General features: G+C 37.9%; 2 protein-coding genes across 2 annotated transcripts; one reads left to right on the top strand and one right to left on the bottom strand.

The window, feature by feature from the left end:
• The first annotated feature begins 64 nt into the window (after positions 1-64).
• Positions 65-11,489, top strand: LOC103998997 (uncharacterized). The gene is made up of 9 exons (XM_009420627.3): positions 65-1,692; positions 1,783-2,454; positions 7,511-8,005; positions 8,122-8,213; positions 8,756-8,843; positions 8,929-9,043; positions 9,141-9,270; positions 9,352-9,526; positions 10,559-11,489. The coding sequence occupies exons 1-9, from the start codon at positions 214-216 to the stop codon at positions 11,252-11,254; spliced, it is 3,942 nt and encodes a 1,313-aa protein (XP_009418902.2). The 5' UTR covers positions 65-213; the 3' UTR covers positions 11,255-11,489.
• Positions 11,490-14,701: 3,212 nt separating this feature from the next.
• On the bottom strand, positions 14,702-17,260 carry LOC135585851 (large ribosomal subunit protein eL19y-like). The gene is made up of 5 exons (XM_065187280.1): positions 17,072-17,260; positions 16,009-16,131; positions 15,628-15,941; positions 15,114-15,151; positions 14,702-15,027 (listed from the first exon to the last, which is right to left on the bottom strand). The coding sequence occupies exons 1-5, from the start codon at positions 17,181-17,183 to the stop codon at positions 15,003-15,005; spliced, it is 612 nt and encodes a 203-aa protein (XP_065043352.1). The 5' UTR covers positions 17,184-17,260; the 3' UTR covers positions 14,702-15,002.
• Between the last annotated feature and the right edge of the window lie 662 nt (positions 17,261-17,922).

A 17,922-nucleotide genomic window follows, 5' to 3' on the forward strand; every position in this document is an offset into this window, starting at 1 on the left:
GTTTAAATGCAATTGTCTAATATAACGATTTTTTTGTTTTGGTTTATGATGAAATTCCTAGCGTGACAGTAGCATTTGAGTTACGGTACCAATTAAAATTGCCGTGTAACAACACTGTTACACGCCACGTGTGGCGAGCGGTTTCGGACGATAAGGGGCATCCTCTTTTGAGCGGGAAACCTCCCAAATCCAAAAAGCGATTCGGTGGTGGTCATGGACGACGACGACGAGAGCGGAACCCTATCCTCGATCCTCGCCGAGCTCGATTCTTCGCTCCGCCGGCACGATGGGGACTCCCCCCTCTCTGAGCCCTCCATCCTCGGTCTCCAGTCCCTCCTCGACGCCGCCGCCTCCGGCGATGCCGCGTTCGCACTCTGGGATCTCCTTGCCGCCCGAGGACTCCCTGCCTCTGCCCTCCTCCGTCCCCTCTCCGCCTCCATGGACGTCTCCGCTCCCCGCCTCTCTCTCCTCGCCGGCCGTGTGTACCTCTCTCTCCTCCTCTCCCCCTCCTCCCCTCTCTATTCTCTCTTCAACCCCCTTGTCTTCCTCTCCCTCCTCCGCTCCCTCCGTCGCGCCCTCAAGCCCCTTCCCTCGACCACCGCCGCCTCGGCCACTGCCCTTCCGGAGGCCTCTCATGACGCCCCCGCTCCCCGGAGGAGCGCCCGGAAGAGGAAGCCTGGACGATCTGCTGGAAGCGCTTCGACTTCGGTGGATCAGATCTCCGACCTCAGCAGCCTACTTCCTCGCGTCCTCGAACTGCTCGATTCCGTGCTCTGCCGAATCCGGCTTGACAACACCCCTGATGCCGTAAAGTCATTGGTCGATACTGTGGCAAAAATCCTGAGCTCTCCCTCCGGTCACCACCGGCTTCCGGATCTCTGCTTCCTAGTACTCTACAGGATCGTCTCGAAGCCAGAACACGGAGACCAGACGACTTTAGCTGTTGAGGTTCTGCGATCACTGACGCCGATGATCTTATCTCCTGCAAAATCAGCATCCCGGGCTTCTGCTTTAGGTTTTGTTACTGAAAAGATGGTGCCTCTGGCCCAGGAGAATGATGCAGTGAAGGAAGCTCTGGTGTACCTACCTAGGTTCTTAGCGACAAAGGCACCGGAGAAGTCTGAGCTGAGAGTTTGTGCTGTTGATTCCATCATGGTGATTGTTCGGGCAATGAAGCAAGAGGATCAAATAAGATACGCCGATTATGTGGTGAAGATGACACAAGGGAAGCCTCAGCTAAGACTGTTGGCTGTAGACCTCATTCTAGCACTTTTGACATTGTTGCCCGATCCTCTTGGGGTAAAGGTATCGGCTCAGGAATTTAACGACAAGGCACGGGGACTGACTTGTCTGCAAGCATTAGTACAGCGTTGCTCAGATTCATCACCGGGAATCAGAGCTCGAGCTTTAACAAATACAGCACAACTGCTAGGCAGCTTAACTGGTGATTCTGGGAATTCTGCCCGTTTGTGGGAACTCTCAGGAATCAGCAGTGTGGACTTCAATGAGCTTTTGTGGAGGAGGTGTCAGGATGATAAGCCTGTTGTAAGGAAGGCAGCACTTCTCCTCATTACAAAGTCGACTACTATAATGCGAGGGCCATTAGATGATTTGCTCCTTAGGACACTGAGTTCTGCTTGCTCTGACCCTTTGGTCAGCATCCGCAAAGCAGCTGTTGCAGCTCTATCAGAGGTGAAGTCATGTCAATTTTTTTCTCATTTTGTATTCTTTTACCACCAAATATCATACTTATAATTAGGTGCTTGTTGGTTATCTTTGTAGGCCTGCAGAGTCTTCCCTGATGACAGGGTAATACCTGAATGGCTTCATGCTGTGCCACGCTTGATTGTTGATAATGAGTCAAGCATCCAACAGGATTGTGAGAATTTGTTTCTTGAATTGGTCTTGGATAAAATCTCTCAAGCTGCTAAGATCAATTTTGGAAAAGATGCAACAGATTTGGAGTCCTTGCTTCCTAAAGGTATTTTACGTTTGTTGAAAGGGATTTGTGACAGTGAAGTGGCACCATGTGTCAGAAAGATATGTTCAAGCCTTGGAAAGAAGGAAAGAATTAAGATGTCAGTTGCAAGTTCACTTCAGAATATAATTACAGCATCCGAGTCTGTATGGTTAGGCAGTAGCAAGCCCATAGAGAAGTGGACGGCCCCTCCTGGGACCTGGCAATTGCTTTCTGAAGTGTCATTGTTCTCACCCAAGGCCATAGAATGGGAATTTCTCCATCACCATTGGCATCTTCTTGACAAGATTAGCCTAGAAGATCAAGGTAAAAATTCTGAAGAAGGGGACCAGAGCTCTTTTATGTGGGCTGGAGATCGTGTTCACCTTTTGCACACCATTTCTAATGTGTCGTTGGAATTGCCTCCTGAGCCTGCTACAGAGTTGGCTTGCAACTTACTAGATCGTCTTAAGAACTTCAGTATGAACTTAAGCGAGGTAAACATCAATTGTTTTACAATGTGTTCTATCATCAAAATTATGTCAGCGAGTTAAGAATTTGTTTTATTAAATCTTTAACCACAGAGCTATTTATTCAAAAATTAAGTATTCTCTTTCTTTTGACATGAGGAGCTTATATCTTTTGTTGACTTGAACCATGATTGTTTATACCAGTCAAGAATTTGTTTTATTAAATCTTTAACCGCAGAACTATTTGTTCAAAAAGTAAGTATTCTCTTTCTTTTGACATAAGGAGCTTATATCTTTTGTTGAATTGAACCATGATTGTTTATACCAGTCAAGACATTGAGATATTTTATCTGGATATTTTCTAGCATGAATTACGATCACCACAATCAAGTTGTTTAAGTTAGCCACAAAATAATTAAAGACAAGTGGTGCAGAATAATATTCCCCACTGTTGATAGCTAAAATTGCTAAAAAGAAGTGCCAAGAGTCTTTTTAATCAAAATATTTGTATTGGTTGAAGCATAATATTATTTTACATCAGTTTTTCTCAATCTGATAGTGCTTTTTGATGGTAAGATATGATGCCAAATCAACCATACTAGTCACTAGCAATAACACTTCGATTACTCATATCGAAATTGGACTAAAACTAATATTGACTTATAAGGGTCTCATGGGTGTACTACCATTAACTTTAACTTAAACATTTTGGCTAGTAGTTTAGGTCAATGAAGTTGATAGGTCAATTATCCTATCAGGTTGGGTTATAACATTTGGTATTAGAGCCGATCTAGTATTGGGGCATGGTGAGAGGGTTTGAGTAGGAAAGAGCTATCCATGGACGAAGTTAGAGAATTTGTCATGGTGTAAAGCCACCACTAAACTATATCTCACATGCATTATACTAGGATTTGATCTATGCTATACTGGGCCTTAACAAGGACGTCAAGCCCTTAAGTGGGGGAGTTTGTAATAGCTCGATTAGTCCCACAACGGAAATGAGCTAAGACTACGATTGACTTATAAAAGGATCTAATAATTGTACTACTATCAACTTCAACCTATGTATTTTAGCTAATGGTTAGGGTCAAATAAAATTGATAGGCTAGTTATCCCATCAGATTTGGTTGTAACACTAACAATTTAAGTTAATCGAAAGCTTTCACTATTGCTTTATTTTTTTTAGTTTATTTTCTTATAAATTTAGTAGTGTTCAAAATAGTGGTTTAAAAAGGCACTTAGGCACTCAGGTGAGGCAAGTCTAGGCTCGAGTGCCTCATATAGTGATCAAGCTACGTGCTTCAGTGAAGCGCCACCAGGGCACTCAATTGAACCGAGGTGTTTTGGTAAGCGCTTGGTTAAAGCACAGCAATCGAATCATATGATCAAGTTCAGTTCAGTTGAACAGTAGTTTAGTTGGTTCACACTAAAAGCCCACATGCAACCTCGCCTGACGCATGACTCTGACTCATAAACCTTGCTTCCGCCGCTGACACATAGGACTGATGCTTCCTTTGTTGCCGACACATCGTGGTGAAGCCTCCTCCGCCCACGACATCGCTATCCGTAGCTTCTACCACCGTCATTGCCATCATCCGAAACTTTCTCCGTTGATGCTGCTGTCGTACACAACTTCCTTCGTCGTCGCTACTATCGTCCGAAAGTTCCTCTGTCATCCCCGCCCTCTCCTTCCCCACTTTCCATTGTGGTGACTCTTTACTCCCCTCTAACTATTGTTGACGGTGGATTAAATATTGTTAACAATCGTTACCATATAATAGTCCCTATTTAGATTTTAGCATTGTAATCTCTATTTATTTAGAACTGTTATTAGGGTTTCAGAATTTATGGGAAGTGTATAAAGCAATTCAAAAAATTCATCAAAAAATTTAAGAAATGATCCTGCTTAAAAATACAATTATCTAAAGGATCCTAAAGGTCCTAATGCAATTACTTGCATTTTTTGTTATAAGACTACTAGAGGTTGTATTTTCTGTGCAAAGTAACATCAAGTAGGGAACTTTAAGAATGCATCAGCATGTAAGAAGTGTCCACCTGATGTAAAAAATAAGTTGCTCGTTTATATGATTGAAAAGGAATAAATCTTATAAGATTTTACCCGAGAAAAATATTTATTATATTAGAGATGATAAAGAAGGGGATTATTCAGAAAGTGTTAATGCTAGTGGAAAAGAGTATTTGACAAAAAAAGAAAAGAAGTCATGATTATTAAGAAGGGTAAAAAGGGACCGATGGACTTATATATGTATTAAGGATCACAGAAGCAACTACGTCAAATAGAAGCAAAATTAAAACATTCATAAGTGATGCTTGCGATAAAAAAAATAAGAGGAAAAACGATTCAAAACATTGCTCCCTTCTTTTATCAGACTAACTTTCCTTTTAGTACTTGTTTTTTGGATTATTTTAAAGAGATGATTGAAGCTATTAAAAGATATGGCGGGGGATTAAAACCTTCAAGTTATTATGGGTTGTGAGTTTCATTACTAAAAAAAAGAGGTAGATTATACAAATGATTTATTAAAAGGCCATAAAGAATCATGGGTGAAGCATGTTTGCTCTATTATGTCATATGCTTGGACCACTAGGGGATATAATAGTATAATTAATTTTATGGTCAGCTGTTCTCTAGGAACCATGTTTGTGAAGTTAATAGATGCATTATCTTTTATGAAATCTAGAGAAAAGATATATGAGTTGCTTGACAAATTTGTGGAAGAAATTGGTAAACAAAATGTTATCCAAGTTATAACCGATAATGTTAGAGGATATTAGAAATATTTCTAACATCAAGAAGATTTAAAAAGAGTAATCTTTGTCATTAGATTTCTCTACAATCATACTGGGGCTTTGAATATGATAAGAGAATTCACAAGTAAGAAGGAATTTGTGAGATATGGTGTCACCCGATTTGTTACTTCCTTCTTAACATTATAAAGCGTGCATCATTAAAAACTCAACCTGAGAAACATGTTTGCCTCGGAGAAATAAGTGATAAACAAATATACAAAAGAGTGAAAGGCAAGAGGGCCGATGATATCATCTTAATGCCATCCTTTTGGAATCTTATAGTTTATACATTGCAGGTAATAAGCTCTCTTGTTCAAGCCTTTTGGTTGATAAGTAATGAAAAAAAGCTTACAATAGGATATATTTGTAAGGCTATGAATAAAATAAAAGAAATAATTCAAAAGTCTTTTGATAGAAATGAAGAAAAGTATAACATATTTGCAATCATTGATAAAAAAATGAAATTATCAACTTCATTATCTATTGTATATCGTAGAATATTATTTGAACCCAGAATTTTATTATAAGAACGCCTCTATCGTGTTTGATGCAGAAGTTATAAATGGGTTGTATAAGTGCACTACAAAATTTGTTCCAAACCATGAGGTGCAAGATAAAATTATACGCGAATTATCTTTATATAAAATGTCAATGGCCGTTTTGGAATTCTAATGACAGTTCAATCTATGACAACTACAACCCTAGGTATTTATAAATTTATATAATTAATTTTATGTATAATATATTATTATTAATAAGAAAGTAAATTTTGTAGTTGAATCATGGAGTCTATTTGAAAATTTCATACGGAACTTGTAGCAATTGACTATCAAAATTCTTAGTTTGACTTGTAGTGCTATAAGTTGTGAGCGAAATTAAAGTGTCTTTGAGCATGTGAGGCTCACAGAATAGAAATGAGTGTAAACTTGCAAGATGGCGAAGATAAACTTGTATTTGAAGATGATAACTTAACATGGGGAGATGTGGCAAGATCCTCAGGTATTAGAGAATTATAGATATATACAAGACAAATGATGAAAGTAAAAATGAGTGCAAAAGCTTTAAGTTCATCTCTTACCATTGTTGAATAAGAGGAAATCTATTTTGTTGAAGATGGACGAGAGAAAGAGAAAGGTGATGATATGTTTGAGAATGACGATGTTGAGTATGACGATGATTGAATATGATGTAAAGTTTTATTGTTTTGAGTCTTTTGACATTATTGTTATTAGAACATGAATAATATGACTTGGTACCTCAGATCTTATCAATTTAACATCATATTTTTATTTTATATAATCATATTTATCAATTATATTATATCATTTTTATATATTAATATTTTAGAGCATCTCAGCTCGCTTGGGCAGGTGTCTAGGTGAGCGCCTAATACTTCGAGCATTTTGGGACTTTGGCGCCTTTTAGCGCTTGGTGTTTTTTAAATCACTAGTTCTAAACTCATTGATTTGTTCAGGTGTTGTTTCTTTCACCTTGCTTGTTCTCCATGAACTGATAATATGTGAATACTTCAACATAGTTGTCTTATATTTATCTAATAACTAGTTGTTAGATGCTTCTCATATTACTTCATTGAAGTATCCAATTTTTAAATAACTACAAATAATCATACTGTGATTTTTGAGAGCTACTTCATGGATGCATTATATCAGATCTTTTATTAGCTTGAATCTGATCTTCTGATTATCAGATTAAAATGGATTTATGATTGTAGATATGTTTTTTATAGTCGTTAATCACTTGAAATTAGCTATCATATCTTAGAACTATATAATCTATAACTCTAAACAAAATATGAGAAATGGAGAACACAATATTATCTTAAAGAACTTTCTATCACCATTCATGGTCTGTTTTCCTTTTTTAACTTTCATTTACTAATGAAAAAAAATTATATATATATATATATATATATATATATATATATATATATATATATATATATATATATGTATGTATATTTTATTGCAACACCTGACCTTAGCGGTGAATTATTTTACAGTTAGGTTAGTGCTAGGAAAGCTTTTCTAGCATTATTTGCTGCAACTTGGATTTCCAAATGGTTATCATGAGAGACAAGTTGTATTGGGTCGATATGGATGCAAGAAAGAGTACAGTAAGCAATATGTCTAGACATTTTCTATGATTGATCTATAGATTTTGTACCTGAAATATACTGTTTAGCTACAAATATTGGCAGTTGCATTAGTTACTTATTCAAGATTGTGAATTCTTCCTTTTTCTATGCTTTCAGGTTGATGCACATGTAAAAGCTTTAAAAACTTTGTGCAAGAGAAAGGCTACAAAAGCTGAGGAGGGCGATCTCCTCATATTGAAATGGGTGCATCAGTTGCTTTCCAAAGCTCTAGAGATTCTTAATAGCTATATATCAGAGGCATCAGAATCGAGCAATATCAACATCTTCTTAACACCTCCACAGAACAGTAGGAAAAAAGGAAAGAGAGATGTCTCATTGTTGAAGTCAGCACTACAAGCTGTGACTGCTGTTTTTACTGTTGGATCATTGATTCTAGTCTGCCCTTCTGCCGATTTGCAGGGCATTGTACCTGTCTTACACACCATTATAACATCTGGAAATTCTGAACCAAAGCCTAGAAAGTTTGCTGGTTCGACAGTTTCATTTAAAGAGGTGACTCCTACTCTGTATATTCAGTCATGGGTGACTATGGGCAAAATCTGCCTTGTGGATGATAAACTAGCAAAGCGTTACATTCCACTCTTTGTGCAGGTCTGAAATTGCTCCTGTTTATTTTGGTTTTTCCTGCCTGGCACTATACTCTGATTCTCATTTGTGCTTCTAGACTTTTTCCAGTTATTATAGATCTATGTTCTTTTGATCTATAGGAACTTGAGAAGAGTGACAGTGCTGCACTCCGCAACAATATTATGGTGGCAATGACAGATTTTTGTGTGCGATACACATCTTTAGTTGACTGGTATTGGTCTCTCTCTCTGGAGGGTATTTGTATACTTTTAATGGATATTTTGTGATATAGAAACAATATAATTGTAAATAGTTAACATGTCTTCATTACTTTGGAGTTTTTGGCTCAAGCAGAAAGAGGGGTTCTTTTTGAGTCTACAATTACGTGATTGAAAACAGCAATCTGTTCTGATTCATCTAACTTCCTAGTGTCAAAATTCTAAGCAGTCCGTGGTGTAATGTGGGGCATCTATGGAATTATGATTTTGTTAAAATCACCAAATTGCTTGCATCTGTTTCAAGCTCTGCATGTTGTTCTTTGTGTTCAATTGTCAGTAACATATTGATATCTAGTTTTTCATGCACACATTGTTTCTGCATATATGATCTGATCTGTATGTTATGTAAGAACATTGGATATCGTGCCTCTCAATGTTGTTGTGTTCATTGTACAAATATGATTTTTAAGTCTTTTCATGCTTGAAAAATTAGTTTTATAATTCTTGGTTATAAATGTGAATGCTGATCTCAGTTTTGTTGTGACCTACATAACAGTTATATGCACAAGATCACTATTGCATTGCGTGATCCTTGTGAAGTTGTGAGAAGACAGACATTCATCTTGCTTTCGCAATTATTACAGGTCTGATTTCTGAAATCATTTAACCTATGGATAATTCTTATTGAATACATTTTGCATGTCATCATCATTTCTGGCTTTTATACAGAGAGACTATGTAAAGTGGAGAGGAGTATTGTTCCTTCGGTTTTTGTTGTCTCTGGTTGATGAGTCCGAAAAGATAAGACATCTGGCTGATTTCCTCTTTGGAAACATCCTAAAGGGTCTGTCTCTCCTAATTTCATCGGTCTTCCTTTTTTTTTCATTTCAATTTTTTGTGGTCCAATAACCTCTCTTTTTTCTTTTGTATTTACATGGCAGCTAAGGCACCACTTCTTGCATATAACAGTTTTATAGAAGCCATTTTTTTTCTAAATGACTGCAGTGCTCATTCTGCACATGTTGAGTCTCAGGGAGGCCTGCATGCTAGGTCCCGTCTCTTTTCTATAAGGTGAGTTTTAGTCAAGATTCTAACCCTTGAAATGGATTTTCAATGTAGTATTAAATCCTATACCGTTTTTTGCAATTACAGAGGCAATGATGCAAAATCAAGGTCACAAAGGATGCACATATATGTTTCTTTGTTAAAACAAATGGCCCCAGAGCACCTCTTGGCTACCTCAGCCAAGTTGTGTGCTGAGATTTTGGCAGCTGCTTCTGATGGCTTGCTCAATGTTGATGATGTTGCTGGACTATCTGTACTCCAGGTATGCCACCTGATTGAGAAATCTATTGACTAAAAGAGGCATATTAAATTCCAAGTTGAGCACTATACCATGCATTTATTGTAAGACTATTATTCCTCATGATAAATTTTCTAGATGCAAGTGGAATGTGTGAGAATTGCTAACTGAGTATAATCTCGTATGCTTATTTAAGTTTATGAGAATTGTTTACCCAGTATATTCAAACATCTGATATTTGTTTTTGCAAAATATAAAATATTTGACTTAATAAGTTGCTTCTGTCTCTACGAGGCTAAGGATCTTGAAAACCAACAAGGTTTTTAACTAGCTACAAGAAGATGCTCAGCATTACAAATATCAGATAACTTTTCTTTTGTTATATAAAAAGAAACTAAAAGCCTGGAACTACCAAAATAACTACCAAAGGAATATATAAGATTTGTTCTCTCTGATTTATAGTAATGGTGGACATAATTGGAATCCAGGGGGCAATAACCTAAATCACCATGCAAAAGGCTGAACCTGGCCCCCTTGATTCCTTTGTGTGTCGGTCTAAATGCTCATCTTCTTTCTACTTTTTTCCATGTACTTGGCACACCGCTGGCTCCTTTGCTTCTGTATTTGAGCTGCTGTCATCATGTTGGCACTGTATTTAGAGTTTACGGTGTCATACATTCAGTAACATAAACGTCCAGAGTCTTTTCAAGAAAGGAAAAAATGAACTCGAGAGAGTGACTGCTTCAATGGACTTTATATGGATCCCTAGTTTAACTCGTGGTTTAAGGATTCTGCTGAAAGAATAATACATGATAACTTGATAAGGTTTTTGTTCTCATTCTTGCTGATTTTGTTTGATAATTTGTTAGATTAGCCCAATCAAGAGAGTGAATAATATTTTGGCAGTTGGCTTTGCTTGCTTAGGTTCCTTCTGTCTTTTCCTGGGCCAAGAATTCACTCTTTGCTTTTGCCATTACTGATTAATGAAGTTGAGGCAATGCTCTTTTCCTCACAAGGAGAGAGTAGTCCATACTGAAAATTCTCATTTATTTACAGGATGCTCTAGAAATCCTTGCATGCAAAGAGATGAGGATCCATCCAAGTCGTGGTTCTGATTCATCTGAGATAGATGACGATGGCGGTGAGAGTGCAGGAAGCGCTGTCCATGCTGCCAGAGGGAGGGTGGTCACCCAAGTAGCCAAGAAGAACCTGATCCAGATAGCTGTCCCTGTATTCATCGAGTTGAAGCAACTGCTCCAGAGCAAGAATAGCCCCCTCACCGGCTGTCTAATGGAATGCCTCCGCATTCTCCTTAAGGACTACAAGAACGAGATCGATGAGATATTGGTTGCCGACAAGCAACTCCAGAAGGAGCTCCTCTATGACATGCAAAAGTATGAGACTGCCAAGGCCAGGTCCACCGTTGCGGAGGCCATTGTAAATGTGCAAAGGTCGGAGAGCTACTGTTCACCAAATGGACGGAGTTCTACTGGCATGTACAGCAAAGTTTCAGAGAAGTTGGGAACTGAAGGAAAGATTGCTTCAGCAGTGGCAGATGCAGCTGCCAGAGCTAAGGTGAGATCAGTTCTCAAGGAAGCGAACCAGAATTTGCCAACTCCACCACTCCGTTCGATGAGTGTGCCCAAGCTGAAGAGCATGGGAAATGGTGGTGTGATCGTCAGTGATCGGCCAACACATGTACTGGAATCGCTAAGGCGGAGACAATCTTTTGACTCTGATGAAGAGAAATAGTGGCCTCTACTTTGACCCACTCGTACACTCCGCATTAGCTTAATTGCTTCACTTATGATGCATTGAAGAATGTCGGGCTACTTAAGTTGGGTAGTCCAGCAATATATTTCATTCCCAATTTATCTCTTCCTTCCCAGCCATTTGCTCAGGATGTCATCTTTGCTGTGGCTTCTTGTTTGTCTTGTAAAATGGTAGAAGCAAATTGAATAATGTGGAATTTTCTCCATTCTCTTCAGCTCATTCTTGCAATTTTAACTTGTAAGTATACTGGGAGTGACTTCTTTGACACTGCACCTGAAATAGTATCTGGTGCGCCGTTCATGATTCTGTAGAAGGTACCAGCAAGGGACTGCTAAAGAGATACTTGATATTGAACATAGTCACAAGGTATATCTTAATTTCTTTCTGTAGATGATACTGACCTTCCAATTAATGGGTTATCTTGTTTAGTCTCCCCTTGAAACAATGGAATGAAGAAACAAAGGGTGCTAACATGAAGATCATTAGCTTATAAATTGGAAACACGTGCCATCTCAACTCTGGAGCACCTGATGAGATAACTACTGGGATTGAACAGGTGAGCTCAATATTGTATGTTGAACTCTACATTTTCTTCAGATTGGGTTTCTGTCAATTACTTGTACCAATGTCTCTGCTGTAACGTTGGGTTTCTTATTTGTTCAGATTAAGCTGGCAAGGTATGAATCATTCAGTCTAATTGAAGACGGAGCACTAGCAAAACTGAATCGGTAACCCAATTATTTCTTTTGCCCCTGATCGATGCTAATGCATAAGCAAATTTTCTCTTTCTTTCTGCAAATTGTGGTTGATAGAATCGAATTAGTTTCCAACTATTTGTGGATGACATGACATGATAAAAATAGCGAGAAGGGAGTGGTAGTGATGCTATAATGGTGTCAATGTCGCACACTATGGTAACCCTCTCAAGCCTCGGGAGATGGTTTGGTTCAGGTTGAATTAGAACAGATCCGGAATGCATTCTGACCCGGTGACCCAATGGATCCGTTAAAGCTTGACCAGTATCCGATCCGACTATTTTCCGGATCCCGCCAAAAGTCCAATACGGCGGTAGTAAGTATCTCAAGCTTTAATCTCTATTTGGTTTCCCAGAAAATGGAAGAAATATTCTTTGCTTTAAGAAAAGAGATAATAATTATTAGTAGTCTTAATTTGTTGAGGTTTTAGATTTTTTTGGGTTAAAAGAATTTATACTCATGTATTTTAGTAAGCAATTAAATTGTTTGTTTTTTATTTTAGTAAAAACAAAAAAAAGAGGGTAACCATTTAGTCTCTGTCAACCGCGGGACATCTTAACACGACAATGCTTGGGTTTCCTTTCCGCGGCTCGCATTTAAATAGGGTCGCTCTCCAACTTCGGCCTCTCTCTTGTTTACCATAACCCTATTCAGAGAAGAGGCGGCTTTGCTCGGACGGAGGGGACGATGAGTTGTGGAGGCAGCGGTGGCGCGGCAGCGGCTGTGAAGGGCGGGAAGAAGAAGGGTTCCACCTTCGTCATCGACTGCGCGAAGCCGGTGGAGGACAAGATCATGGGCATCACCTCCCTGGAGAAGTTCCTCCAAGAGCGTATCAAGGTGGCCGGCGGCAAGGTCGGGGCCCTTGGCAATGCCATCACTGTCACCCGCGACAAGAGCAAGATTACCGTCACGTCCGATGGACCTTTCTCCAAACGGTAAGATCCAGTCGTCTCTCCTTTGGATCTCTATTTTGGATACTTTTTTGCACTGTAAAGGGAGTTTGATCGTTTGGTGTAGTATTGCAGTGAATGCAAGAATGCGATTTTGATCTTCTAATTAACGGTCGTAATATCTGCTTCTTATATTTTGCTAACTGTAATCCAAAAAGGAGTTGCTTTTTATTTTGTTTTTTCGCACGTTTTTGTGTTCCAGTAATATGGATTTTTGGGTTATCAACTAATTTCATATATGAATTTTGGTGTTCAGATACTTGCATTTTTGTGCCTCGATGAAATTTTTGTCACCGTTAACTGAAAATTGATAATTATCACCATAATTTAGCTCAAAAATGTGTTTTTGATATGGCTTGAGAGAGAACAAGACAGAAACTATTATCGCATATTCGATTCATGAGTACTCCAGCACGTAGTTTGCTTTTTTTCTTGTACTCCATCAGCTCTCTGTAGTTGATGGTGATTTAAGCAGAACAGTTAATTGTTTAAACCAGTTTCTAGGAATGAACCTTTTGAAAGAAGCGGAGTATCTTAAATCTCAATTGTCCCTTTCACTACATGGCTTTTGATCTGGTTACATATGTAGTATTTATGAGAGGAATTTAGATGATTTAGCTTGCCAGATTGTTCCTGCTTTCTTTCTTCCATAGAACATGTGGATGTTTGTGTGATTTGTATCAAGAATTTAGGGTAATTATGATTTCCTCAGAAGGCATGAGTTTTACGAGGATTTCCCCTTGAAATTGGAGAAACAGGACATTTGTTCAACGAGGTTCCTCTCTTGGATCTTAATGATTTTATATTAAGATATTAGATTTGGAACAAGGTCCAGCAATGAGGATTTGGTGTTGTTTCCTTTTGATTAATTACTCATGTTTAGTGATGGTTTCACTGGTTCTCAGATTCTAGTTGGATGTTAAATTGGCAGCATTGTGCTGTGTCCTGTTCTATCATTTTTATTGGGCAATTTGGAGGATATTGATATGTGGACTCGATAATCCATTCCACTACACTGAATCAAATTTTGTTGTGACGAGGCCTATGCTTGGTGCAAATTGGTACTTATAATAGATATGTAGATGTACCTGTAATTGGTAGTAAGGGGGTGGTAGTAAGCTATGTAGATGTACCTGTAATTGGTATAGTAAGTAAGCTATACTAGGGAATTATGTATCTTATAATAGATTATTTTTCTGATTTATCTTTTTTGTTATTTTTATTAGTTGCAAATAGTAGTCACCAATACATTCTGCAAACTGAAATAGATTTATTTATTGGTTTGCTATTTATGAGCTAGGTATTATTATTATTTTGATGTTGGAATTTATCTGCACCAATTTTGTGGTACATGTTGTGTACCTATGTAGTTCTTGTGATGTGTTTGTATGATTGCGCATATCTGTCGTGGACAACAGGGTTAATAAGATCTTCGAGCTAGAAAATTTATCAGTTGCCTTCAGCGTTGTTGAACAGAATAAAAAACTACCATGAAATCTTATTTTTCTAATTCAACTAGCAATTTAAGAAACAACTATTTTATATCGGGAACAACATGAAATTCCCTTTTGCTCCTCTTTTATCTGCCTGTGTCACTAGTGGGTTGAGTTTGAAAAATAAAAAAGGTGTTAGCTCTGATCTTATGGGCTCAAAAGAAGAACGGGTTTTGATTATGGTTCTTCTTGCGTGCATAACATATTGATGACAAAAACACTAATCTATGCCACGAAAACACTTTTACGTGGTTAAAATCACTCCCCTAACAAAGATATCGACATAGTTTTATCAGTTCGAAGGACCATAGCCACCATCTCTCGACTCTTATTTAACAATAGACGACAATCTTATCAAAAACATAAAAAAGAGAGAGTGATCGATGTTTCTAGGCGATCAAAATATGGTAACACCCATCATCAGTGAGGTGTAGCACACATGATTATCCAACTAGCAATCATCCGCTTGCTGTTGCTTCCATTCTGCGAGCGAGTAATGATTCAGAATAGAAACAGCGTGTGTGTGCCTCTACTTCTTAGCTTTCTTTGGAACCCTGCAATAAATACTTTTACAGTTAGTTTATGAACAGGAAAGTCCACAAGAGCTTTCATGAAAAAGTGGACAGGAACAATCTCCTACTCAGGTTGCGCAGCAGCAGGTGCTCCATCTCCGGGCCCCTGTTTGTGAACAGAACCATGATAAATCAGGAATCATAAGAACGAGTAATCAGTTCTCATTAATTACCAACGAAGAGAACACTGTTCTTCACAAACAAAAATTCTTTTAAACAGGAAAAAAACTTGCAGAAAACTTTTCATCCAAGCCAAACAAAAAAAGGTTTAATCATAACATTTTCTTCTGAGATCAACTGAATTAGTCGATGTTTTATCGATTCTAACACAAGTATAAGAAAAATACTAATCGTTAAGATGTGTCGTCTGCGATGAGTGTCAAGAAAATATTTTTATGATCGAGGAGTTTATATGGATAATTATAAAAACTACTTAGCAAGAAGGGAGCATGAAATATTTGTTCGACAAGAATCATGAAATATTAACAATAGAAACAGTTGAAAGGGAAGAATAAATGGGAAAGAACTTCCATAAGCTGCATGCCATATTTAAAGGAAAACAAGATAATAAATTTTTCAGACCTGAGCCAGGCGTTCCTCTCTCCTGGCAATCTTCCTTTCTCTGCTGGCCTTGCTCTTGGCTCGTTTAGCTTCAAACTGGTCGGATAAGGTCTTCTCTCTTGCCTTCTCAGCTTTGGATTTATGAATGCTTTCCATCAGCACCCTCTTGTTCTTGAAGACATTACCTTTCACTTTCATGTACATGTCATGGTACATGTGCTTGTCAATCTTCTTCGACTCACGGTACTTACGCAGTAACCGCCTGAGAACTCGCATCCTACGCATCCAAAGTACCTTAGTCGGAAGCCTAGCTTCTCTTGTACCCCTGCGCTTACCTGTAAAATGAAAAACATCATTCGAGAGGATAGGGTGTAGAAAAATGTAATCGAATAAGAATCATACCATATCCAGAATGCCGCCCTTTTCTCTTTGCCTCCAGTGCCCTCCTTGCACGGGATCGTGAGTGAATCTTGGTTGGCTTCCTGATGATAAAACCATCCTTGACAAGCTTTCTAATGTTTTGGCCTGCATTACAAAACCATCATGTTCCGTAATAAGCAAACATGAACGGCGATTGACAAATATCAATGAAGTTTTAGTTTCAACAGATATATGAAACAGTTGAGATCAAAACTCTCTCTATCTCAAAATCTCATCATCATAAATCTGTTAGAAAATAATGAATGCACCAGGTTTATTTCTCCCTTCCCAGATCGATGATGTTTGAGCAAAAAAGAACAAAAATGTATATGATGAAACTTCCATAGTCTTCCATGTTAAATCTCTCATGATTACATATATTCCCTACTTATAATGACCACTAAATCTCCACCCCGTCGGACTTTTGTCCAGCTAGAATTAACTTTTCACATATTCTTGACGTTGGCGCTTTACTGATGCAAAAAGAACTTGCATCAGTTAGCTAATAGAGGTCAGTCTTCAATAAGATGTTCAATTGTCAGGTTGCTTTAAGATCAAAAAAGTATTACACTTTTTGGCCAAAATCATTAAGTATCTTCTCTCACTGTTTCCTTTGTCCTCTAGTACTAAGTAAGCAAAAGAATCAAATCCTGAAATATCATAGAGAATGGATGAATATGATACCAACCTATGCAAAACAATATTAACAATCAGCATATGATAGACACAAAGAACCGCAAGATTAAACTTGTATTGTTAATTCAAAAGGGAATCTTGAAACGATCCATACCAATAAAACTACAAAAAAAAGCATCAATACCCCAATCTCAACCGCAAGACGGGATAAAATTCACGATATTAACAGAGCAGCCAAAACATCAGATAAGCATCTATTAACAAATGCCCCACGGAGAAGTAGCCGCGAGCAGAAACAACGTCTCAAACAAAAAGCATACAGCTCTAGGGCTCCTTCGAGCACAAGGGCAGGATCGATGGCAGACACTACGCTACAGCCATGAATGATCAGAGGAGGAAAGGTTCTTACGGGAGTTGGCCATGGAGATCTCGCTGACTTCATTGGGGTCGAGCCACACCTTGCCCCGCCCGCACTTGAGGACGCTCGCGGCGAGCCGCTTCTGGAGCTTCAGCGACACCATCGGACGACGCCTCCCTCAGGTCTTCTTCCTTGAGGGGGAAGAAAGAAAGAACGAACGAGAGAGAGAGAGAGAGAGACTCGGCGGCGCAGGGAAGAAGGGCTTCTAAGGGTTTCTCGAGGGCAAAATTGTAATTTACTTTTCCTTGTTCTTTTTCGGTTTTTTTTTTTTTTTTTTTACGAAATGTGGTAACCGATGAGGACCACATTTTGATGGCATCAAAAGTCAAATTTATTTTTTTTCTGGATAAAATAGTTAATATCATTAAAAAAATTTATATGATAAAGTTTTCGACCTCTAATTTTAAGTGAATCAGATGCAAATAATTAAAAATTTATCGGATGATATTTTAAATCTTAATTTTTTTATAAATAAATATAATATACTATCTCATCAGAATAATATTTTAGGTATAAATTTTCAAACTTGTCCTTTGGTAGATAGAATTAAATATTTGTATATGTAATTTCCAACCTTTAACCAATAAAAATTTATTGGATGATATTAATTTTTTGATAAATAAATATAATTAAATATAATATACTATCTCATCAGAATAATATTTTAGGTATAAATTTTCAAACTTGTCCTTTGGTAGATAGAATTAAATATTTGTATATGTAATTTCCAACCTTTAACCAATAAAAATTTATTAGATGATATTAGTTTTTTGATAAATAAATATAATTAAATATAATATATACTATCATCCGAATAGTATAATAATTTAGGCACAAAACAA

Source organism: Musa acuminata, chromosome BXJ1-1 (assembly GCF_036884655.1).
Source record: "Musa acuminata AAA Group cultivar baxijiao chromosome BXJ1-1, Cavendish_Baxijiao_AAA, whole genome shotgun sequence".
In the NCBI taxonomy this organism is placed as follows: Eukaryota; Viridiplantae; Streptophyta; class Magnoliopsida; order Zingiberales; family Musaceae; genus Musa; species Musa acuminata.